Genomic DNA, 26,551 nt, shown 5'->3' on the forward strand with positions numbered 1-26,551 from the left:
CCAAGGTTCGCATAGCTTACGATCATTGTCCCTACTCCTTACTGGAACATGCCGATCCTGAAGTCTGATCAGCTGGTTTTTAAACATATAGCAAGGTGATAAATTTGTACTTGCAGTTCAAATACTGCCCTCTTGGAGATCAATGGAAGTGCTGCTTTCAGGCAGGCAGTGAGGTGAGGATGGATGGAAAGGGTTAATCTGCCTGCTCACTGTATGTATCACTGAGCTGCTGGAATTGCAGCCTGTATCTCATCGATGCACAGATGGCTCTGTATGTTTTACCACCCAACATCATCATCACTTCTGAACAAAAGGCCAGCTGATCTGCTTTCATCACAAAGAATAAAGGCGATGTTTCCTTGGATCCTGATGACTTCATATTCATTGTTTCCAAAGGTTATAAAAGCTGAAAGAGGATTGCTGATGTACTAGAAGCTACAAGCTATGGATGCAGAATATCCTTCTTTTGAAAATCCTCTCTACAAGGAACTGAAATATTTCTACAAGAAGGTGAAAGGTGCCTACATGGATTTAAAGGATGAACTGACTCCATACAAAGATGATCGGTACTATAGGTAGGTAGGAAAGATATTTATATTTAACCATGTACTTAAGCTTCCAAGCTGTTGTTTAGAGGTCAGTAATGGAGCATGTCTTTAAATCTGACGTTACCTAGAGGGTGAGGCAAACTGCAGCATTTTCCACCCACTGTTCTGGAAACACATCACAGAAATAACAAAGGGGTTGTGGATTGCTGTAGATTCTGAGCCGGCCTTGATTTCAGTGGTGATGAAGCTGCGACCCATTAGGCCTTGCCTCCTGGTGGAATGTATAATGAACAGAATGGTTAGGCTGCATATATTTAAGAAGACAACAGCAGAGATTCCAAGCAAGACAGTATCTGTACTTAAGCATGGAGCAGTTCTTCCCGAATGTGCTTGAAATTATCATTTCAGTGACTCGGTTGCTGTGATTCTCACAAGGCTGAAAAGAAAAAACAAAATTGTGGATTATGAATAATCAATGAATTGGCAAATATGTGTTATAAATATGGATATATTAGGAGGTACTTAAATGAATGATTAAAAACAGATAAACAAACCTTGGTAGAATCTTGGCAACTGAGGAATGTTGTCACTTCAAGTGTCATACAGTGGTGAATGTATTTCAAATATTTAATGTTCTGCAAAACAAACTGCTGGAAGGAAATCGACTGGTTCTATGAATTGACCCAAATCATTGAGCCAGGTTTTCGACCATTGGGAGAGGGGAGTTAAGGAGTAGGGGAGAAGAGTTGGTTCCAATATGCCTTAGGAAACCCAGAAGAAAACTTTAAGGCATTTATCTATAACTTTTTAACGCAGCCTCTTCAACAGCATTTCAATTCTGAATTGTCATCCTCAGTGTGGTTGTGGGCTTGATAAAACCCACCTATCATGAACCCACCTTTAGTATTTAAAGGCATGTCCTAATGTGGAATTTGGAGGAGATTGAAGTTCTCCAGAAGAGAGAGGGAACCATGAGAATGGATTCCAGATGCATAATGTCAACACCTTGGTTTACAGTGAGAGATACTCTTTCTCTAGCACTGACAGAAAGAAGCTGACACTAGAAGGAGATCCCAGGAGGTCCACTGAGGGGCATAGTTCATTGATTCAGTGCCTTCTACTGGTCTAAGCAAGTCAGAAAAACTGAGTACAGTTGCATATTCACTCATAAATGTGGTATGAATTTATATCAATCCCTTCTACACTGTCTTGTCCAGGCAATGGTCCAAATTATGCTTATCTGGCTCGCTGCTCAGGCTGCCTACTCCCTCCCCTCTCCGCTTTGTCCACCACTACACCTATTTTTTTGCAGCCCTGAAGGTCCAGTCATGTGGAAGCCTGGCTGCCACAAGAAGCAGGGTGGTCCACACGGCTGCCTCAGCCTCAGGTGGCAGATCCAGAGCACCCAACACTATCCTGACAGCCTTTTACACTGCTCAATACTGTCAAAGGGGTTCAAACAATTTGTAAATGTTTCTGATGATAAATTTAATAATGGATCACATAGAGGCATACACTCTATTTTGATGGATTGAACACTGATAAAAGGAGGGATAAATGAGCAACACAACTGAAAGACCTCCCAGGCACGCTTATCACAGATACAGGGCAAACGTTGGATCCACCTTGAGCATGAACTGGCTACTGTTCCAGGACATCATCTTCCATAGAGGGGCCTGCACCTAATTGCCCTTAAACACTGCAGTCAAATGCCCATACATGCCATGACTGTGTCCATTCACCCAGGGGTGGAGGGGGGGGGACGGACAATGTGTATGCCACCATAAAATAGGCCGTTACTTTAAACTTGGTGTTACAACACTGGACTGATCTGCACCAAATGGTTTCAAACAGAATGGCAGTAATGAATTGCAGCTGGTTCAAGGGAGTGATGATGGCAAGAGGAAGAGTGAACTCTCCAGTGAAAGCACTCCAGCTTCTCATCCCTTGCTCTGCCTTCCCCCTCTTGTCAGAACGCTACCTTCCCTGCAGATGACTGAACCATCCCCTCTGTAGCAGGCACATGAACATGCAGGGGATGGGGGGATATGGATCATGTGCATACAGATGGGTTTAGTTTAATTTGGTATCATGGTCAACACAGACAGTGTGGGCTGAAGGGCCTGTTGCTGTACTATTCTATGTGGAGCAGGCTTTGACAAGGTATCCCATGAGAGCAGAATAGTGGACTATCTTGCTAATGGTGGAAGTGTCGGTGAGGCCACACTTTGGGAACAGTGACCATAATTCTGAAAATTTCAAGGTAGTTATGGAAAGGGATCAGGTTGGTCCTCAGGTTGAGATCTTAAATTAGGAGGTGGCTGATTTCAATAGCACAAGAAAGGACCTGGCGAAAGTAGATCAAGAGTAGATGCTTGTGGATAAAATGACGGCTGAGAAGTAGGAGTCTTTCAAAAAAGAGTTAGTAAGAATTCAGGGCCAGCATGTTCCAGTAAGGATGAAAGGTAAAACTGGTATGATTATGGAACCTTGGATGACAAAGGATATTGTGGGTTTGATCAGGATAAAAAAGGAAGCATAAGACAAGTATAGCAACTGGGATTGAGCAATATAGAGGGTGCAGGAGAGAACTTGAGAAAGAAATTAGGAGAGCAAAGAGGGGCAGTAAAATATCCCTGGTAAGTAAGATTAGGAAGAATCCCAGGACAAGTATGTCAGGAGCATGAAGGTGGCCAGGGAAGGAACAAAGGGGTAATCTATGTGTGAGGTCATAAGTGAAGACTTCAAATGTATTCACCAAGGAGAAGGATGTGGAAGGTAGTGAGTTCAGGTAGTGGTCTGTGGGTAATCTGGAGCAGGTAAGAATTGAGAACTGGGAAGTGTTAGATGTCATAGAATGCATAAAGGGTTGATAAATCCCCGGGGCCACATGAGATCTATTCCAGAATGCTATGGGAAACAAGGGAGGAGATAGGCCCTCTCAGTGATCTTTGCATCTTCATAAGCTGTAGGAGAGGTACTAGAAGACTGGAGAATAGCTAATATTGTTTCTTTATTTATGAAGGGCAGCAGGGATAAATCAGGTAATTGCAGGCCGGTGAGCCTTACATCTGTGGTGGGGAAATTAGAACACAGAACAGTACAGCACAGGAACAGGTCCTTCAACCCATGATGTTGTGCTGAACTAATTAAGCTAGTAATTAACTGCCTAACTAAACTAATCCTAACTAAAATTATTGGACAGAAGTTCAAAGGGCTAGGATTTATGTACATTTGAAAGGGCTGATTTGGGATAGTCAGCATGGCTTTGTGCAGGGGAAATCCTGCCTAATTTGATGGAGTTTTTTGAGGTAGGATGATAGATGTTATCTACATGGACCTTACTAAGGTATTTGACAAGCCTGCATGGTAGGCTGCTCCAGAAGTTGAAGGCACAAGGGGCCCAAGGTGAGCTGGATAATTGGATCCAAAATTGGCTTGGTGATAGGAGACAGAGGGGAGTGGTGGAAGGATGATTTTCTGATTTGGAAGCCTGTGACCAGTGGTGTTTCACAGGGATCGGTGCTGGTAGTCTTGTTGTTTGTGATGTATATTAACCACTTGGGTAAAAATGTAAGAGGTAAGTTTATAGATGACATAAAAATTGTTGGTGTTATGGATAGCAAGGAAGGTTGTCTAAGGCCGTACAGCATGATGTAGATCAGAGGCAGTGCACTGGTGGATGGAATTTAATCCCAACAAATGTGAGGTGATACATTTTGGGAAGTCAGATACTGGTAGGACGTATACAGTAAATGGTAGGGCACTAAGGAATGATCATGAACAGGGTTGCCTTGGAGTTCAAGTTGATTGTTCCCTGAAAGTAACAAAATTGGTAGATAGGATGGTGAAGGAGGCATAAGGCCAGTTTGCCTTCATATATCGGGGCATAGAATAAAGAATTGGGATGTTACGTTGCAACTTTACAAAACACTGGTTAGACTGCACTTGGAGTATTGTTGCAATTCTGGTCACTCTAGGAAGGATAAGATTGCGCTGGAGAGAGTGTAGTGGAGATTCACCAGGATGTTGCCTGGATTGAAGGAATTTAGTTATGGGGAGCGATTGGATAAGATGGAATTGTTTTCGCTGGAGGCTGTGGGGTGACCTGATAGAGCCGTATAAAATTATGAGAGGCATAGAGAAGAAATATAGTCAGAATTCTTTTCCTATGCTAGTGGCATCAAAAACAAGATTTAAGGTGAGTGGAAGGAGTTTTATAGGGGATTTATAGGGAAAGATTTTTTTTACAGAGAGGAGATGCAAGAGACTGCAGATGCTGGAATCTGGAGCAACACACAGAGCGATGGAGGAATTCAGGGAGTCAGGCAGCATCTATGGAGGGAAATAGACAGTTGATGTCTCAGGTTGAGACTCTTCATCTGGACTGGAAGAGGGGAGATGTATCTGGAACTCACTGCCAGAGGAGGTGGTGGATTCAGTACCATCACTACCTTTAAGAAACATTTAGACAAGCACTTGAATAGAAGGATTTAAGGCACAGAAAGATACGGTCCAAATATGGGAAAATTAGATTAATGTAGATGGGCGAAAGGGTTGGCATAGATGTGGTAGGCTCTATTTCTGTGTTGTGATAGTTTAGTTCTGTGTTGTACAGCTTCTTAACTCTAATACAAGGTTGTTGGATAAGGGTACCTCTGGAGTAAGTGCTGGAATCTGAACCCCTCAGCTGAAGTCACATAGGTTGATCATGGAAGAAGCTGAATAAGAAGAAAGCTTTGCAGTTGTACCAGGATTTGTTCATGGATGCGTCACTTTTTATTAAAGTATTAATCCTCTGTTGTTTCAGTTGCACAAATTTGTATTTTAGATCACTTCCTCATCTCTCCTATTCTTGCTGGCGACTAGAAGGGAATGTGAATGGAATGATCCAAGTCATGGTTGGAGGTGATACTTTCAGATCTGAGCTCAGACTCGAGGGTGACAATATTAATGCAGTTACTGAGCAGGAGTTGAAGATAGATGCATACAAAGGCCAAATACTGAGACACTGAAATGAAAGCAGAAAGTACACACCAGCTCTGATGAAAGATCAGCCACTTGAAATGTTAACTGGTTCCTTCTCCTTGGATGTTGGCTGTTGAATATTTCCATATTTTGACACTTAGATCCAACCTTCACTCTCAGCAGCACACTTTTTCTGAGACAGTCCCTTGGGATCAAGGGTAACTGGATTCCACTCCAGTTTTGTTGCTTCTGAGATGGCTGATGAGACCAATATGGGAACAACAGACCTTTCAATAGATGGAGCAGGAGGCACTTTACAGTGCAGGCATTAGTTTATCAGGTGGTGTGTATGCATAAAGAGCATACAGGGTTTCTGTATGCTCTTTATGCATGGATTCAGAGTTCTCAATGCCATCCCAAATGCTTCTTCTCCATTTTGAGCAGTCATGGGACAAAGATTCCCAGGAGTTAGTGATGAGAAGGACAGTTCCAGCCAACAACCTGTGGAGTCTAGTATTTCATCTTTCCTCACAACATAGGACACACAGACCCAAGGGGCTGTTAGGATTCAGCCCAATGAGTCACTGCCAGAACTCAGCAATCCCATTAATGCATTCTTCCACTTATTTCCCTGTAACCTATCCTGTCTCACGTGGTGCCTCACACCTTGCAGAGTCTGGTGACCTTGATCTCAGCTTTCATTGCAGCTTGCAATGAAATGAATGGTGGGTCATGGATAGTGGCTTGCAGAAGGCCTCTGAATGCCCATATGTCCTCCAGCAGATCAATAAGTTAGCTGGAGGCCTAAGTTATTCTACCCTCCTAAAGTTGGTTATCAGAAGCTTCTCAGAACCCAATACACTCTGGATACCGTTTTTTCTCTCTTCTCTCACTGTCCTCAGGCACTGCCTGATCTGCTAAGCGTCTCCTGCATTACGTGCTTTCATTTCCACCAACGTGCCTGCTGAGTGGCATTGACTTGGCTCCTCCTCTACCTCTGCACACCTCAGGCCAGGCTGGGCAGTCACCTGAAGGACTACCTCCCCTCCGTCTCTCTGCAGACACCTGAAGCAATACCTCATCACTCTCTGCATACCTCAGGCCAGGCTGGGCAGTCAGCTAGAAGCACTACCTCCCCTCCGTCTCTCTGCAGACACCTGAAGCAGTACCTCATCACTCTCTGCACACCTCAGGCCAGGCTAAATAGTCACCTGAAGTACTACCTCCCCTCCGTCTCTCTGCAGACACCTGAAGCAGTACCTCATCACTCTCTACACACCTGACCGGTGTGAGCTCGCGCGTGACGTCATGCACTGTGTGTGAGGTGGCGGTTGCCGGGGTGGGGCCGCGGAACCAGGAGTCATGGAGCTGTGAGTGTCGGGGGCCGTGGGGTTGTGAGTGTCGGGGCCGGGGCCGGGGCCGGTGGAGCGCACGGGGCCGGGGCCGGTGGAGCGCACAGGGCCGGTGGGGGAGGCTGGAGCTCCATGTTCCGTGAGCTGCCGGCGTGTGGAAGTTGGGCGGGACATTAAACCACCGAGGGGCGGTAGGGTAAAGCCAGGGCCGGCCGGAAGGTTCCTGGTGTGCAGGTCCGGGGGCAGGCCGGCTGGCCGGCCTCGGTCACAACACAGAGCAGTACAGCACAGGAACAGGCCCGTCAGCTCACGATGTCCGTGCCGAACTAAACTAAATCGCTTCTGCCTGCGTCCATATCCATCCATTCTCTGCACATTCTCTGTCCTCTTAGACGCCTCTGTCACATTTGCTTCCACTACCACCCCGGCAGCGCATTCCAAGCACCCACCGCTCTATGTGTGTAAAGAAAATGCCCCACATATCATCTTTAAACTTTACCCCCCCTCACTTTAAATGCATGTCCTATAGTACTTGACATTTGTACACCAGGAAAAAAGACTCCGATTTATCTATGCCTCTCATAATTTAATGAACTTCTATCAGGTCTCCCTTCAGCCTCTGACATTCCAGAGAAACAACCCAAGTTTGTCCAACCTCTCCGTTTAGCTCCTACCCTCTAAACCAGGCAGCATCGTGGTAAATCTCTTCTGCACCCTCTCCAAAGCCTCCACATTCTTCCTGTAATGGGGGTGACAAGAATTGCACGCAATACTCCAAGTGTGGCCTAACCAAACTTTTGTATTACAGTGAGAGCTTGTGCTTTCCACTGCTGGAAGACAAGGAGTTACTCTGAGGTGCTGCAGTAAAAGTTAATGTGTGGTCTCTGCCACAAAGGCATCATCGGTAAACAAACTTAAAGTGGTGTTATTTGTCTGTGCTGAATCAGCGAACTTGAATTCCTCCCAGCCTCTCCACCAAGCTGTTACACTTTGTTGATTTCTGAAATTAGGACACAGTTTATAAGGTTTTGAAGTATACTGTTGGGCCCTTTAGCTATGCTTCACTATTCAATGAGATGTAACTCTGCCATACTGTATGTTCCTTGGTAGCTGAAAAACTCCAAATAAGTTTTAAGGTTGGCTGAGAGGCAGCTTTGTAAAATCTTGCTAAAGTTTAAAGTTCAGTGATTAACACTCCTCCTGAATGTTCAATAATGTGCAAGACACTATGAACCCATGATTGACTCTCAGTTTGGTGTCTGGTGTTGGTAGTGATTATCAGTTTTTGCCGAATAATATGAATGTATCTTGCCTACTGCGTAATATTGATGAGAAGATATCCAGTGGATCAAAGGTTGAAGTTAGTGGCCTTATTAGATCACCTTATTAGATGTTGTAGTTATTAACACTGATAGGAAAACTGCGGTCACATTTAATTTTTACAGAAAGGGTAACATATGTGAAATTCAGGTTTGTATGGAACCTTTTTTATGGGGATACATTTGTTCAGTCTTGATCACATTATCGTATTACCTAGGTTCAATGTGGAGTGTAGAAGACAGAACTAGACAAATGAAAAACTGCCTGAAGAAGTTGCACCACAGGATTTCATAGAATTGTACTGCACAAATATGGGCCCTTTCAGCCCATCTTGTCCATGCTGACTGTGATGCCTAATCTCATTTGCCTGCGTTAGGCCCATATTCCTGTCCAAATGCCTTTTAAACATTGTAATTGTGTTTGCCTCTACCATCTCCTCTGGCACCTCATTCCAGTTAACCACCACTCTCTGTGTGGGAAAATCCTGTCCCTTGGATCTCCTATACATTTCCCTCCTCTCACCTTAAATCTGTGCCCTCTAGTTCTAGACTCCCTTGCCGTTGTGGGGTGGGGAGGGGAACTCTGTCTATGTTCTTTACAATTTTATAAACCTCTGAGGTCATTACTCGGCCTCCTCTGTTCCAGTGAGAATAAACCCAGCCTATCCAATCTTCCCTCCTAAATACAGCCCTTCATTCCAGGCAGGAAATATCCTATTGAATCTTTACTGCTACCACATCCTTCCTGTAGTGTGGTGATCAGAACTGTACACAATACTCCAAATGAAGAGTAATTGACCCAACAACCAATGGATAAGTTCAAAATACTGCAGTTCTACCACATCCAGGCATGTTAGTCAATTAAACAGCTAATGGGAGAAGATGCTCAAAGAACATACCTGCCCTTCACCATGGGCAGAGGAGGTGACAGCCCTGAGTGTTAAAGATAGGTTTTACATTTATGTTCACCCAGAAGTACTGAGTGAATGGTTCATCTCAGCTTCCTCCCAAAGACCCAAATGTCATTGAAGCCTGTCAACACCACCTCATTTTCTGTCTTGGAACCTTGCAGTCTAATGGCATGAACATTGAATTCTCCCACTTTAAGTAACCCCCACACCCACCATGCCTCTTCTTTTCTTCGCTTTCCTAGCCTATCTCTTTTTTTTCTACCCCCCACCCCTTTTCTCCTTCTTACTGTTGACCCATCCCCCGGTGGATCTGCTCTCCCCTCCTCCCCCACACCTGCCTATCACTATCTCTTACCTGCATCTACCTATCACCACCCTGTGCCCACCCCCCTCACCTCCCTTCCTTTGTCCACCTATCACTGCTCCTATATACTGCTCCTATATTCCCTCCTATATACTGGGCTTCCCCTTTTCCTATCTTCAGTCCTGAAGAAGGGTCCTGACCCAAAACATTGACCACCTGCATTACTCCACGGATGCTGCGTGGCCTGCTGAGTTCCTCCAGCATCATAGTGTTTTTTATTTAGATTCCAGCATCTGCAGTCCTTTGTTTCTCTACAGAAGATGTGTACTCTGTAACTGCACTGAAACAGCTTTGTTAGATGTGTAACTGATTTCAATGCTTTGTATCTATCTTAGAGTGCAGAAAATTGCCCAGGTATGTCCCGTTAACAAAATGCAAGGGAAATCCAATTACCACCAAGTCCATTCTCCATTTTTAGGGTCATGGAAGGTGTAATCAACAGTACTGTCTAGTGATATGTGCTTACCAATAATCCACTTACAACTGCCCAATTTGGGTTTTGCCAGGATTACTTGGCTCCAGACCTCATTACACCCTTGGTGGAGACATGAACCAAAGAGCTGAATTCCAGAGGTGAGGTGAGGGTGATTGACCTTGACATCAAGGCAGTATTTAACTGAGTGTGGCATCAAAGAGCCTTGGTAAAATTGGTCAATGGGCATCAAAGAGAAAACACATTCATCATTGGAATTATCTCAGCCCCAGGATATCACTGCAGCGAGTTGAAGGTCCAATGTTCAGCTGGTTCATCAGTGACCTTTGTTCCATCAGAAATGCAGGATGATAATTTCACAGTGCTTTCCATTTGCAACTGCTCAACAACTGAAAGCAGTCCATACATGCTGATAGCAACACCTAGACCGCATTCAGCCACGGGCTGATAGGTCATGGAGTCATGGAAAACAGGCCCTTCAGCCCAAATCATCTATACACACCAAGTTGCCTAACTGATCTCATTGTCCCATTTGTCTGCTTTTGTCCCATAAATCTCAGTTAGAAACAAAGAAAAACTACAGCACAATTCAGGCCCTTCGGCTCATAAAGCTGTGCCGAACATGTCCCTACCCTAGAAATTACTAGGCTTACCCATAGCCCTCTATTTTACTCAGCTCCATGTACCTATCTAACAGTCTCTTGAAAGACCCTATTGTATCAGCTTCCACCACCGTTTCTGGCAGCCCATTCCACACACACACCACTCTCTGAGTAAAAAAACTTACCCCTGACATCTCCTCTATATCTGCTCCCCAGCACCTTAAACCTATGTCCTCTTGTGGCCACCAATTCAGCCCTGGGGAAAAGCCTCTGACTATCTACCCTATCAATACCTCTCATCATCTTATATACCTCTATCAGGTCCCCCCTCATCCTCCGTCGCTCCAAGGAGAAAAGGCCGAGTTCTGTCAGCCTGCTTTCATAAGACATGCTCCGCATTCTAGGCAGCATCCTTGTAAATCTCCTCTGTACCCTCTCTATGGCTTCCACATCTTTCCTGTAGTGAGGCGACCAGAACTGAGCACAATACCCCAAGTGGGGTCTGACCAGGGACCTATATAGCTGCAACAATACCTCTCGACTTTAGTTCTAAAAACTTTAAACCTTACCTATTCATATACCTGTCTAAATGTCTTTTAAATGTTGTAATTGTACCCAACTCTACCACTTCCTCTGGCAGCACGTTCCATTTACCCACCACCCTTTGCATGGAAAAAGTTGCCTTTCATGTCCCTTTTAAATCTTCCCCTTCTCACCTTAAACCTATGCCTTCCAGTTTTGGACCTACCCTGGGAAAAAGACTGTGACCATCCACCTTATCTATGCCCCTCATGATTTTATAAACCTCTATAAGGTCACCCCTCAGCTTCCTGTGCTCCAGGGAAAACAGTCCTAGCCTATCCAGCCTCTCCTTATAATACAAAAAACCCCTTGCCCTGGTAACATCCTCAAATCTCTTTTGTACCCTTTCCAGTTTCATGACGTTTCCTATAGCAGGGTGACCTGAACTGTACGCAGTACTCCATTTGTGGCCTTACCAATATCTTGTAGAGCTGTAACGTGACGTCCCAACTTCTATACTCAGTGCCGTGACTGATAAAGGCAATTGTGCCAATTGCTTTCTTCACCACCCTGTCCATCTGTGTCACCACTTCAAAGGAACTATGTACCTGTACCCCTAGGTCTGCCTGTTCTACAACACTCCCCAGGGTCTGACTATTTACTGTGGAAGTCCTGCTCTAGTTTGCCTTACCAAAATGCAACACCTCGCACTTATCTAAATTAAGCTCTATGTGCTATTTCTTGGTCAACTGGCCCATCTTATCAAGATCCCATTGTAATCTTAGATAACCTTCTTCACTGTCCACTATACCATTAATTTTAGTGTCATCTGCAAACTTACTAACTATGCCACCTACATTCTCATCCAAATTGTTCCTATAAATGAAGAACAACAGTGAACTTGGCACCGGTCCCTGTGGTGGACCGCTGTACACAAATCTCCAGTATGAAAAACAACCCTCTACCACCATCCTCTGTCTTCTACCATCAAGCCACTTTTGTACCCAATTGCCTAGCTTGTGTTGGATCCTATGTGATCTAACCTTGCAGACAAGCCTGCCATGTGGTAACTTGTCAAAGGCCTTGCAGACAACGTCTACCGTGCTGCCCTCATCTAACTTCGTGGTCAACTGTTTAAAACAAAATATAATGACTTCACTGTGGCACACAGAAAAGAGACGCCTCTGTCGTTAACACAATCAGATTTGTCTCCTGAAGATGGTCATGATTATGATGTTTCTCTAGTTCCATAACAAAGTATCTTCCCAGACATGGGTTATGAACATGTGACTGAAGTCTGTGGCAAGTTTTGGAATTTTAGGAATATTGCCCCCCCCCTTGAGGTTGTTTTTCATTTTGCACGTGGCCTTTGTGATCTATTTGGTCGGTGGGGGGGGAGATGAAGTGAAACCAGAAAGTTTGCTGTGGGTTGGAATCAAGGGTACTGTCTTCATAGTCAGAGTCACTGTTGAGACCTTTGAGGTTTTCCTTCCAGCTGGCCCTGACTGCCTATTTGGCCTTAATAGGTTTTCTTTCCTCCTTGAGCAGGATGAGCACACGCATGTTTGGGCCATGGATGGCCTCAACAGTGCTGAAGGATCTGTGCATGTCATGGTTGTCAGAGAGTTGCTGGACTTCCCTGCCTCTACTTGCCTTTCATGGGTTTTCTGTCGGAACCTGGCCTGTGCCTACAGAGCTGTTCCTTTTCCCTTGACATTGGAGTTTCAAAGAGCAATCTGTGTTTGTGGTTAATTAATTCATGGATATACAATAGTGGTGTTTAAGAGGCTGTTAGATAGATATGCAGAGAATGGAGGGATATGGATCATGTACAGGCAGAAGAGACTTAGTTTAATTCAGCATCATGTTTGGTGTGGACATCGTGGGCTGAAGGGCCTGTTCCTGTGCTGTACTGTTCTATGTTCTATCCTGGTCATTTTCATCAAACCCATTGGTTCTGGTGAACTTCAGAACACTCCAAATACTTTGGTTACTGTATCTCCTGTTGGTTGGGGATTGAGTGGTGGTTTATCAGTGGATCAGAAACAGAACAGAAATAGGCCCATACAGCCCACCTCATCCATGCCGACTATGATGCCTATCTATGCTAATCCTATTTGCTCACGTTATGCCCGTATCCTGCTACTCATTTCCTATCCAAATATGTGTCCAAATACCTTTCAAGCATTGTAATTGTAACTACAGCCCTCCAATCCAGGCAATGTCCCGGTGAATTTCTTCTACGCTCTCTTTATTGCTACCACATCCTTCCAGAACTGTACACAACACTCTGTGCAGTCTAGCCGGTGTTTTGTACAACTGCAACATGATGTCCAAACTCTTGTACTCAATGCCTTGGCCTATGAAGGCAAGCATGCCAAATGCCTTTTTCACTACCATATCCACCTGTGTCACCAGTTTCAGGGAGCTATGGACTTGGACCCCAAGATCCCTCTGTAATCAGTGCTGTTAAGGGTCCTGTCATTAACTGTGTACTATCCCTTTACATTTGATCTCCCAAAGTGCCACACCTCACACTTAGCCAGATTAAACATCTGCCATTTCTCAGCCCATATCTGCAGCTGATCTATATCCTGTCGTATCCTTTGGCAATCTTCTACACTATCCATAATGCCACCAATCTGTGTTGTCTGCAAATGTCCTAATCGTACACATAGAAACCATTTATATATATTCTACAAACAATAAAGGTCCCAGCACTGATCCCTGTGGTACACGTTACAAATTTCCAGTCAGAAAAACACCCTCTGCCTTCTATCACCCAGCGAATTTTGCCCTGCCTTCTCCATGGTTACCTCAACAAAAAACTCAATCAGATTTGTGAGTCATGATCTCCCCTGTGCAAGCTGGGTTGACTTCTCCTAATCAGTCATAAATCCTGTCCTTCAGAATCTTGAACAACTTCCCAACCACTGATGCAAGGCTCATTGGCCTGTAGTTTCTAAGCTTATCCCTACTGCCCTTTCTGAAGAAGGGGACAATGTTAGCTATCTTCCAATCTTATGGTACCTCACCATGCAAAAATCTGTATCAGAGCCCCAGCAGTCTCTTCCCTTGCTTCCCTTGGCATCCTGGGGTAGATTCTCTCAGGCCTTCGGGATTTGTCCACCACAATGTGCTCCAATATTTCTAGCACTTCCTCCTTCCTGATATAGACGTGGTCCAGAATTTTGGTGTACTCCTGTCTTCACTCTCCAGCCCCAACGTCCTTCTCCCTAGTGAATACAGATGAGAAGTATTTATTTAGGATCTTGCTCATCCCTTGGCTCTGCACATAATTACCCCTTTGGTCTCTGAGGGACCTGTTCCTTCCTTAGTTACCCTTTTGCTTCTAATATACCACCTACGACTTACCAAAGAGGAGATATTGGCAGCCTTAAAGCACATTAAGATGAATAAATCCCCAGGCCCCGACTGAGTGCACCCTTGAACTTGGTGGGAAGCTAGAGAAGAAATTGTGGAGGCCCTTGCAGAGATATTTGCTTCATCTTTAGCCACAGGTGAAATTCTGGAAGACTGGAGGATGGCTAATGTGGTACTGTTATTTAACAAGGGCAGTAAAGACGAGCCAGGGAACTAGCTGGTGAGTCTGACATCGGTGGTGGGTAAGTTACTGGAGGGGATTCAAAAGGACCGGATCTACCAGCATCTGGATAGGCAAGGTCTGATCAGGGATAGTCAGCACGCCTTTGTGCGTAGGAAATCGTGTCTGTTAGCTGACTAAGAGGATAGATGAGGGCAGAAGTGGATGTTGTCTATATGGGCTATAGAAAGGCCTTTCGCAAAGTCCTGCATGGCAGGCTAGTCTGGAAGGTTAGATTGCATGGGATCCAGGGAGAGCTGGCTAACTGGATTTGTAATTGGCTCAATGGTAGGAAGCAGAGGGTGATGATGTAAGGTTTTTTCTTGGACTGGAGGCCTATGCTTAGTGATGTGCCGCTGGGACCTTTGTCGTTCATTATTTATATAAACGATTTGGATGAGAATATACATGGCATGTTTGTGGATGATAGGTGGTATTGTAGACAGTGAAGAAAGTTATCAAAAATTACTGCGGAATCTTGAGCAGCTGAGTAAGTGGGCTGAGGATTGGCAAGTGGCATTCAATCCAAATAAGTTTGAGGTGTTGCATTTTGGGAAATCAAACCAGTGTAGGATTTATACAGTGAATGGGAGGGTCCTGGTTCAATCCTGATCTGAGTGTGGAGATTGCACGTTCTCCCTGTGACTGCATGAGGTTTCCTTCGGGTGTTCTGGTTTCCTTCCATATCCCAAGTGATGTAGGTTAATTAGTTATTGTTAATTTAGTAGTAAAATCTGGGGACGAGGTACTGGACGAGGTACTAGACAAGGTTGCCCGTTAAGCCCTTTATTACTTGATATTGCTTTAGAACCCTTGGCTATTGCACTTCGGGACTCTTCAAATGTACGTGGCATTACTCGCAGACAGATGATTCATAAGGTATCTCTCTACGCCGATGACCTGTTACTTTATATTTCTAATCCGGATGAATCTATTCCCGCAGTACTATCACTACTAGATCAGTTTAGTGCTTTTTCTGGCTATAGATTAAATCTTAATAAGAGCGAACTTTTTCCATTGAATATGCAAACCCCAATTTATAGCCAATTACCTTTTAGATTGGTAACTGACTATTTTATCTATTTAGGTGTTAAAATTACCAAGAAACATAAGGACTTATTTAAAGCTAATCTATTGCCTTTAATTGACCATGTTAAACAATTATTTATTAAGTGGTCTCCACTGTCTTTATCATTGGTAGGCCGAATTAATGTGATTAAGATGAATATTTTACCAAAATTTTTATATTTATTTCAAGCGATTCCAATTTTTGTCCCAAAATCTTTTTTTGACACAATTGATTCTAAAATTCGTTCATATATTTGGCAGAATAAAAACCCAAGGTTTTTACAAATATTTACAAAAATTAAAAAAGGATGGTGGTTTGTCCTTGCCTAACTTTAAATTATACTATTGGGCAATTAATATTAGATATTTAATTTTTTGGATACAAGATTCTGATGTAATTCAATGCCCCAAATGGGTATGCCTTGAGCAACAATCAGTTCCTAACTTTTCATTAGTTTCTATTTTAGGTGCTTTCTCCCTTTTGCACTTACCAAGTTAAGTAAACATACGACTAACCCAATTGCTAAACATACAATACGAATAAGGTTTCAATTTCGTAAATTTTTTGGATTGAATAAATTTAATTTGTCAAGTCCCATTCAATCTAATTTTTTCTTTCATCCATCTAGAGCTGACTCAGCTTTTTCAATATGGAAAAGGAAGGGAATAGTATGTTTTCGAGATCTATTTAGTAATAACTGTTTTTTATCTTTTGAACAATTGTCTAATAAATATAATTTGCCTAGATCACACTTTTTTTGATATTTGCAGATTAGAAATTTAAAAAAAACTACTATACCCTCTTTTCCGACACCTTACAAAATTGAAACTACGGAAAAAATTTTAGGTCTTAATCCTTATCAGAAGGGCTTGATAGTGATAATTTATGATTTAATTACAAAAATACGTCTAGAATCATTAGACAAAATTAAGAATGAATGGGAAAGTGAACTCCAGACATCTATACCTATAGAGACTTGGAAGAAAATTCTTCAGTAAGTCAATACATCATCAATATGTGCCAGACACTTGTTGATACAGGTTAAGGTAGTCCACAGGGCCCATATGTCCAAAGATAAGTTAGCTCATTTCTATAACCATATAAATCCTATATGTGATAGATGTAAATCAAATGTGGCTTCTTTGACACATATGTTTTGGTCCTGTCCTCTTCTGGAAAAATATTGGAAAGACATTTTTAACATTATTTCAAATGTATTGAAGATTGATTTACAACCTCACCCTATCACTGCAATTTTTGGACTACCAAGGATAGAGTTTGGCCATTTATCTCCTTCCGCTAACCGTATGATTGCTTTTGTTACATTAATGGCCAAATGATCCATTTTGCTTAAATGGAAGGATCCAATACCCCCTACTACTTTTCAATGGTTTTCTTAAACTATATCATGTTTAAATTTGGAAAAAATTAGGAGTGGTACTGTTGATCCTTCGCTTAAATCTGAAGATATTTGGAGTCCATTTATTCAATATTTTCACATGATGTAGATCCCCTTTCAATAACTTTCCAACTTGGAGGAACGGACTTGACAACATAATATTGTTTTGTTTCTACTGAGAAAGTTTAGCCCAGTTTTTTTTTCTTTTTTTTTTGTTGTTTTTCTTTTGAAAAGTTTTTTTTTGTTTAGTTTATATTGTTTATAATTTTTTTTATTGATTTGGGTTTTTTAAAATTTATATAATAAATCTTTCTCTTTCCTTTCTTTTATATTATATTCATTTACTAAGAGATCGTTGGATCTACATTTTTTTTATATTTTATTGTTCTTTATGATTATATATGCTATGATTGTTATCCTGATCTCTTTGTATTACATGTATAAATATTGATGCTATATATCAATCTGTATTAATTTGAAAACTAATAAAAAGATTGAAAAAGAAAGAAAGAAATCTGGGGGGAATTGAAGGGAATGTGGAGAGAATAAAATGGGATTGGTGTAAGTGGGTGCCTGATAGTTGTCATGCACTTGGTGGGCTGAAGGGCCTTGCTTCCCTGCTATATAACTCTATTACCTTGGGTGTCTTGATCCCTTGATTGAAATGAAATAATTGTTTTGGGTGCTACTGAACACTTTTCCGTAAAACAATGTATTAGCAACATCAGGTATTTGAATAACCTATATGTGCGTATAATCTTAACAGTTCCATGAATGTTACTCATAATGGGTGTCACCCTTTGTTGATCAGTCCCAGGCAGACCTTTTTTAGCACATCACAGGGAACAGTTTCAAGTTGTATAAAGGGGAATGGATATATGCTTCGCCTTGTTCTTAGCTAAACAGTGCCTTTCAATCACCTATAAACCATTTTAACTGTATCTTTATGACATTCTGAATGGTTGAGGCCATTCAGGCAAGGTAGGAATTTTACTAAAATGGAAATGTATAAATTTTCTGCAGTGTAATTTGTAGAATTAGTAATGCAGTCCAACTAAAGTAACCAGTGTTTCTGGGAAAGGGTGATTTGTGCTAAGGCAGGCATATGTGTATGATCCCAGGCAATCTGTCTTTCTAAACTAGATTATCCACTGTGTTTTCTTACCCACTGGTTTGAATTTCTTGAGCAAGAAAATTCGGATGGGGCTGGTCAGAGAGCAGTTGCTTCAAGGATTGTTAAATTTTAAATCGAATCTGCACTCTTGGGAGCTTGTTTTGTTAATGGCATGTGGACTTTATGATGACTTTTTGGCCAGGGTGGTGGTAAAACTGAACTAGATAGATCGTTGTTGGATAGAGTCAATGTCACTTATGTTAAGGACAGGGTCATGGCTGAGGAGATCTTCAAAGTGTTCTTGTCAGCAAGGACTGACTGCCTCTCTGCTGTTGACATGTTCACTTTCATCCTTGGCTCTCAGTGCTGAGGAGCATTTGGTGTTGTGCCTGTTGCCGGTCCTCCTGTTCTCTTTCCGCCTTCAGTTCTGGGTTATCTGCTGTATCTTGACCTTTGGTGCCTTGAGTCACAATGGAGTTTCCAATTGAGAATATCTTGCCTTTGCAGTTAATTAGTTTCTGGACCTCCTGGTCATTTTCATCAAACCAATCTAGTTCTTCTAGGTAGAGAAGTCCAGAACAGAAGTTAGCTTCAGACACTCCAGATACTGGGCACTCTGCAATAGCATTGGCAGTGACTCTGGTTTAGTCGTGACCTCTGGTGCTGTCAGTGTAGTGTACATTCTCCCTGTTTTCTCAGATCCCAAAGATGTGGGCTGGTAGGTTAGTATTGGCCACTATAAATTGCCCCTCTTGTAGTTGGTGATTGGTGCAGGTTCAGTGGGCTAAAGGGCCTTTTTCAGTGCTGTATTGCCCCATGATTCTTAGTTGCTAAATCTGCTGTAGTTTTTTGACTCTGTATTGAACAGATGTGGTGTATTTGAACTTTCAAAAGGCTTTTGACAAGGGCCCTCATACGAAGTCAGTGTACAAAATTAAAGCACATGTGATTGAGGGTTGTGTACTGGTACAGAGTGAGAAGTGCTTGACGGACAGAATCAGAATCAGGTTTATTATCACTGAAATGTGTCATGAAATTTTGTTTTGTGGCAGCAGTACTGTGCAAGACATTAAAAATTACTATAAGTTATAAAAATAAATAAATAGTGCAAAAGAGGAATAACGAGGTAGTGTTCTTAGGTTCATGGACCGTTCAGAAATCTGATGGCGGAGGGGAAGAAGCTGTTCCTGAATCATTGAGTGTGGGTCTTCAGGCTCCTGTACCACCTCCCCGATGGTAGTAACAGGAAGAAGGCACGTCACCGGTGGTGAGGGTCCTTAATGATGGATGCCATCTTCTTGAGGTACTGCCTCTTGAAGATGTCCTCGATGCCGGGGAGGGTTGTGTCCGTGATGGAGCTGGCTGAGTCTACAACCCTATGCGACCTCTTTTGATCCTGCGTGTTGGAGCATCCATACCAGGTGGTGATGCGACCAGTTAGAATGCTCTACACCATACATCTGTAGCAATTTGCAAGAGTCTTTGGTGAGATACCAAATCTCCTTAAACTCTTAATGAAGTAGAGCCGCTGGCGTGCCTCCTTTGTGATTGCATCAATGTGTTGGGCCCAAGATAGATCCTCTGAGAAGTTGACACCCAGGAACTTGAAGCTGCTCACCCTTTCCACTGCTAACCCCTCAATGAGGACTGGTGCGTGTTTTCCTGACTTCCCCTTCCTGAAGTCCACAATGAATTCCTCGGTCTTGCTGAGTGCGAGACAGGAAATAGAGACAGGAAATAGAGACAGGAAATAGAGACAGGAAATAGAGACAGGAAATAGAGACAGGAAATAGAGACAGGAAATAGAGACAGGAAATAGAGACAGGAAATAGAGACGGTGACTAGTGGGTGCTGCAGGGATCAGCATTTGGGCCCAACTATTCACAATGTTTATCAATGAATTGGATGAGGAAAACTAAATGTAACATTTCTGGGTTTGCAGATGGTACAAAGCTGGGGTGGGAAGATTGGGAGCTTTGTGGAGGATGCAAAGAGACTCCAGTGTAATTTAGTTGGGTGAGTGGGCAAAGGCATGGCAGTGCAAGTTAATGTGGATAAATGTGAGATTATCCACTTGGGTTCTAATCCAGATTATCTGAATGGTGACAGATTGGGAAAAGGGAGGGGCTAGGAGACTGGGGTGTCCTTGTACACTAGATGCTTAAAGCAACCATTCAGCTGCTAGTTAGGATGGTCTTGCTTGTAAGAGGTGGGAAAAAAATCTGTAACAAAAACAGAAAACACCGAAGCATTCAATAGGTCAGACAGCTTCTGTGGAAAGAAAAACAGTTAATGTCTACAGATGCTGCCTGACCTACTAAGGGTTTTCAGTGTCTTCTGTTTTTACTTTGTAAGAGGATTTGAGTGCAGGAACAAGGATGTCTTGCTGCAGTTGTGACCCCACCTGGAGCTTTGGACTCCTTATCTGAGGAGGGTTGTTCTTGCCATGGAGGGACTGCAAGCGAAACATGAAGAATTAACGACACTGATTCTTGGGATGGCAGGGCTGCCCTATAATGAAAGATTGGGTCCATCAGGCCTATATTCTAGGGAGTTTAGAGGAATCAGAAACCCATAAAGTCTTAACAGGAATAGACAAATACAAGACAAATATTTCCATTGACTGGGGAATCCAGAACAAGTGATCAATCACAGGACTGAGATCACAAGGTTCTTCAGCCAGGGGATGGTGAACTTTTGGAATTCTCCACCATAGAAGGCAGTGGAAAACATCCACCCATTATCTCCCTGAACCTACCCTCCACCCCACTTTCTGCCTAACCCCATCCCTGAAGCACTTACTGTAGCTGGGAATCGTGAGGCTCTCCATAAACCAGAAAACTTTCAGCCTTGCTGTCATATTTGATCTTCAGATGAGCTTCATTTCACATTACTTAGTGATGGCTATCACTAACCATTTCTATTTACAGCTCAACTCAAATCCTCATAACACCGTTATAATCTCTAGATTTGACTATTCCAATTTATCCCTGACCAGCAATACTCATCCCAGCCTCAGTAAATGAGAGGTGAATAAAAAAAACGCTGCTAACCCTATCCTAACTTGTACCAAGTTGTGTTCACTCATCGGTTGGAAAGTTTAAAATAAAGAAGGCACTGTACTTACAGAAAATGGATGCCATTTAACACTGAAGTAGGTTTCAGCACTTCAACTGACTGTTTTGATGTTTTTGCGGGACTTCATAAGCTTGGTAGAATTTGGGATGTGGAAGAAGCTAGAATTAAAAATGAGCTGAGTTGTAACAGTTTGGATTCAAAAAAGGGAAATGTTTATTGCTTGGATTGAAAGGGGGATTTCTAATTGCAATAAATTTTATCTTGAGTTATGCATTCTTAGAGTTCAAGGGAATTTTTGGATTCACAAGAATATAAGTATACTCTTTCCTTTCTTTAATAAAACCCTTATTAATTATTTATTAAATATTAATATGGTTTGCATATTTGTACTACCTAATGACATAAAATGTTGTTGCACTAATGCGACAAAAAATGTGCTCTGACTAGTCCATGTTGACTTCAAAATTAAGACGTTCAGATTTTTTTATTGCATTGATATTTGTATTCTCTCCTTTGTAGAATAGCACCAATGCGATTATATACACTCTCCAAGAGACACTTTGTCCTCGTGTTCATCGTGTTTTTCATCTGTTTTGGACTTATAGTTTTTATCGGGATAGCTGGTGAGTATGAAATGATGTAACTTGATATTTGGTATGACTTACTGTTGGTTTGAAAAAAAAACCCAAACATATAGCCATGTAGGGGGATTCTATACTTAATGCCAGCTTGTTTTCTTAAAATAGGTTTAGAATGTGGGGAACACTGGTACTGCATTGTTTAACATCAACCCTCAACTGCACTGAGAGATTAGTCTTAATTGCATTGCTTGGCATTGTAGAGCAGAGGTGGCAGGTCCTTCCCTCTCTGGGGAATATTAGTGAACCATTGGATTTTTACAACATTCCAGCAGCTTTCATGTTGTTTTGCATTGGTGCCAAACTATGAATTATCAGATTAAAATATTGTCCACAGCGAGGTTACCTGTACAGTGTGTATTTTGGGTGAAATTTGGGTGAGGCAGCATTTGGAATAATGTGTTCAGTTTCTGTCACCCTGCTATAGAAAGATGCCATCAAGCTGGAAAGAGTGCATAGGAGATTTACGAGGATGTTGCCAGGACTCGAGGGACTGAGTTATGGAGAGAGGTTGGGACTTTTTTCATTGCAACATAGGAGAATGAGAATCTTATAGAGGTGTATAAAATTATGAGGGAAGTAGATAGGGTGAATGTACATAGTCTTTTTCCCAGGGTTGGGGAATCAGGACATGGGTTTAAGGTGAGAGGGAAAAGATTTAATAGGAACCAGAATGGCAACTTTTTCTCCCAGAGGATGGTCAGGAATATGGAATGAGCTGCCAGAGGCAGTGGTTGAGGGAGGTACATTAACAACATTTACAAGATACTTCAACAGGTACATGGATAGGAAAGGTTTAAAGGGATATGGGCCAAACGTGGGCAAATGGGACTAGCTTAGATGGGAATCTTGGTTGGCATGGACCAGTTGGGCTGAAGTTGGACCAGTTGGACCATTTCTGAGCTGTATGACTCTGACTCTATAAGATTGTTTTAGTAGACTTCCTTCCAAGTTTTAAACATCTGAGCAAAAAAGTGATCTGGGATATTGGACAATGGTGAACCAGGTCAAATACTTAGTTAACTGAAAATATAAACTGTTAATTATACGTTAAATAAGCAAGACTGAATAGGAATATTATATGTAGTATGTGCCAATTTATAGACATCTTTTTTAACTACAGATTTACATTATATAAAAAAAGGACAATTATCAATTGGCAGATCAATGGCATACCACTGAGGTAACATTCCATGAATTTTATATCTTAAAATCTAAAATGAAATGGACACGAAAGCAGCTGAGTTCCATGATTATAGAAATGCACTTACCAATTCCATTTAAGAACAATAAAGTTAATGATGACTTTGTAATCCTTGTAGTTGGAAAACATTAATGAGGAAAGTTTTATGCAAATTTGAACACCAAAGGAGTCCTCAGTGCTGGTATCTGGGTAGATGTTAACAGCTAGGAAGGAGCCGAGTATTAGAGACCTTGGATAAATGCATGCTAAATTGGACCACTGTCTTTGAATTGTCAGAAATTCCAAATGAGCTGCTCTGTCGCCTTCTCTGTCCAGGGTAAGATTGTAAAAGTAGATAGTCTTTGTGATTTTTTTTAATATGTTATTAATTCACTTATGCATTGAACCCCAGAGAAATTCACATCCTAATTGCCCTTAACCTGCTGCAGGCATTGCTGTTGGCTAAATAGTTCCGAGATTTTGGTAAAACAATATTGATAGAACCCAGATAGTGTGTGATGTGGGAAAACTTGAAGTTGCTGCTCATAACAGAGTTGGAGGATTTGTCAGCAGCTATCAAAGGATCCTTGGTGATGTGCTGCACTGCACATTGGTGGAGGGAATGTATGCTTGTGGTGGTAGTTGGTGTACACATCAAATGATTTGCTAGACCTGGGCATGTTTTATGCCTTGAGTGTTGGAGATAGATGACTTGTGTCTTTAGATGATGGAGATGGATGAATCACTCAGTCGCTGCAAAGAGCAAGCCAGTGTTTGTGCATGTCAGTTGTTACTAAAATGTTGATGGTAGCTGGGGGTCCTTGATGCTGCACTTGGTCAAATGCCAAAGGGTGGATACTCACTGGCTTGTTTTTGGCACTCCTATTTGGATCAAAGCTGTAATGATCTGTATGCACCTGAAATAACTCAAACTAAATGAGCAGGTTATTATTGAGGGAGTGCTGCTTGTTAGCACTGTTGACAATATCTTCAAGTTCTTTGGTAATTGAGAATAGACTGGGGTTATGTTTTGTGCAGTTGGATTTGTTTTGAAAGATGTGTAGCTGCCAGAAGGTGGGTAGGCATGGTACATCTCCCATCCCATTAACAACATTGCCCTGCCACCTATCAGCCACTATGCCACAAGATTTCATGCTGTTCATGGCACCTTGCCTTGTTCAAATTGGATGATTATCCCTGTTTTCCTTCCCATTTCACTTCCAAAGCCCAGCATCTCAGTCCTGAATGTATTCAGTGTAGAACTATTCATCACTGTATCTGGTATTGGTTTATTATTGTCACTTGGTGCAGTGAAAAATTTGTCTTGCATACCATTCGTACAGATCAATTCATTACACAAAGCAGATACATTGAGTTAGTACAGAGTGCATTGAGGTAGTACAGCTAAAAGCAATAACAGAGTACAGAGTAAAGTGTCACAGCTAAAAGGAAGAGCATTGCAGGTAGACAATAAGGTGCAAGGTCATAAGGTAGATTGTGAGGTCAAGAGTCCATCTCATCACATAAGGGAACTGTTCAATAATCTTATCACAGTGGGAAAGAAGCTGTCCTTGAGTCTGGTGGTATATTGTAGTGTGAAATGGTTCTTTTTGGTCTTAAGGATCAAGGACTCTGGACACGAGCTTTGGATATCAAAACACAAAGGCAAACGTGGGGACAGAATGGATGGGAACAGACACACACTCACATACAAGCAGGAGACCACGAACATGCAGGGGGACATCGCAACTGGGATAAGATACACTCACGCGCACACACTGATACACACAAGCACAATAACAATGTACAACTTCAGGATATAATACTTCAATGCTTGACCCACACTAGCATTGGCTCTAAGACTGCCTGGAATCTAAGTGAAATGCTCCCAAACCACATGGTGTTGCACTTTTACCAATGATCTCTGCAGCATTGTCTCACTACTCCTGGGGTCATCAAAAGAGGAAGGGCTAGGGGATTGCAGCCCTTTTCATGGTGCTAGGAGGCTGGATGGAGCCTCACTGTTGTGAGCCAATGGTCAGGCAAGTTCAGAGACAAAAGGTACTCTCACACTTGAGGGATGGGTGGAGCCGCACCTTGATTGACAGTAGTATCACTTCCGATCAGAGGAGCAATGCTGTCCTCCAGTCAGCGGGGGTCAGTGTCATTACTGTCACGTGACAGCCATGTGCTGTCTCACTACATTCCACCCCTCAGAGGTTAGACAAGATGTTAGTCAAGGGAGGAGCTATCAGGGTACACAGAAACCATAAAAAAACAAAAGGAGGGTAATGACCTGTGGGTGACAGTAGCCCAACATCCCCCAGTGACCCAAACGGCCACTTGTTTCCCATAAGGTGTCGTGCTGGAGGAGCTGGTCCCTTGGTTCTGAGTTTTGGCCACCTGAAGTGGGCAGCCAGGTTGGAGGGGTTGCTGGATTTATCAGAGATAAAGGTGCAGTACTCGTCTGTAATCACTGCACATGTACCACCATTCTCAGCGAGTGGATCATCCAGGGCCATCTGATTCCACCAGGTTACCAGCTCCGCTGCCATCATCATTTCTCATGGGACATTCTGGCCGTGCAATACGGGGGCTGGCAGGCTATCCTCTTGAGCCTCTCTGCCTCCGCGATGGCCCTGCTGTCCCTGTACCCACTGTGTGCTGGGTGCTCCCCCCGGTCATTGAGTGTGAATTCAGGGCACTGTCAAACACTGGAAGACAGCAACTGTACCAGCCCGTGGGGAGCCACGGGTAGGTACTGGAGCTGGAGATCCAGTGGGTCCCGTTCGGAGCCACAGCTTAGCGGCACCATCAGCAGTGGTTATGGGGCACCTGGACACCAGTCTTGCTCAAACTCACAATGGCCAACTGAAAAAGTGGAACTGTACTCATCCTGGCGTCTACACCAGCATTCCCTTGGCGTGCTCAGTAACTGTGGAATGCTCTGAGGGTCGGGACTCGCGTGGAGGTCAAATTGTATGAAGGGAAATACCAGCTCCTAAAACACCCACCCCATTCAGAATCTCTGGAAGGAATGTGCAGTGGTGGGGGAAATGATGAGGAACTGCCACTCAGCCCCCCCCCCCCAGAACATGGATATAACGAGCCTGACAGGCACAACAGGGAGACTAAACCACGTAACATCAAGAGACCAAACCCGACAGATGCAACAGAGATAAAAGGAAAACTAATAAAAAACAAGAGAGTCCATATAAACACTCCATTCTTACAAGCATCCAAGGGAATCATCATCGATGGCAAGGCTTCAACGGCGTGTGCCGGGATTCAGGGGTAGATTCAACCGTTCCATATCCTCTATGTTTCCGTCTTTGGAGGTGCTGGCGGATCCGTGGGTAATTTCAAGGGAAGGTTGAGCAGACACCTCGTCAATCATTGCAGTCAGCAGTGGGGGGGGGGGGGGCGTGGGATGGAGGGGAGGAGCAT

General features: G+C 42.9%; 1 protein-coding gene across 4 annotated transcripts in view; it reads left to right on the forward strand.

The window, feature by feature from the left end:
* The first annotated feature begins 310 nt into the window (after positions 1–310).
* The window catches only part of tmem181 (transmembrane protein 181), a 105,244-nt gene continuing 79,003 nt past the window's right edge, over positions 311–26,551 (forward strand). Inside the window, exons 1-3 of one of the 4 annotated variants that reach the window (XM_052011390.1) lie at positions 6,848–6,886; positions 7,677–7,772; positions 21,803–21,906. In XM_052011390.1, the coding sequence (XP_051867350.1) occupies positions 21,813–21,906 (94 nt within the window). In that variant the 5' untranslated portion in view covers positions 6,848–6,886; positions 7,677–7,772; positions 21,803–21,812. Of the gene's footprint in view, positions 576–6,844; positions 6,887–7,676; positions 7,773–15,431; positions 15,503–21,802; positions 21,907–26,551 lie in introns of those variants that run through there. The other 3 variants (XM_052011388.1, XM_052011389.1, XM_052011391.1) reach the window with 3 other exon arrangements.

Source organism: Pristis pectinata, chromosome 3 (assembly GCF_009764475.1).
Source record: "Pristis pectinata isolate sPriPec2 chromosome 3, sPriPec2.1.pri, whole genome shotgun sequence".
Lineage (NCBI taxonomy): Eukaryota > Metazoa > Chordata > Chondrichthyes > Rhinopristiformes > Pristidae > Pristis > Pristis pectinata.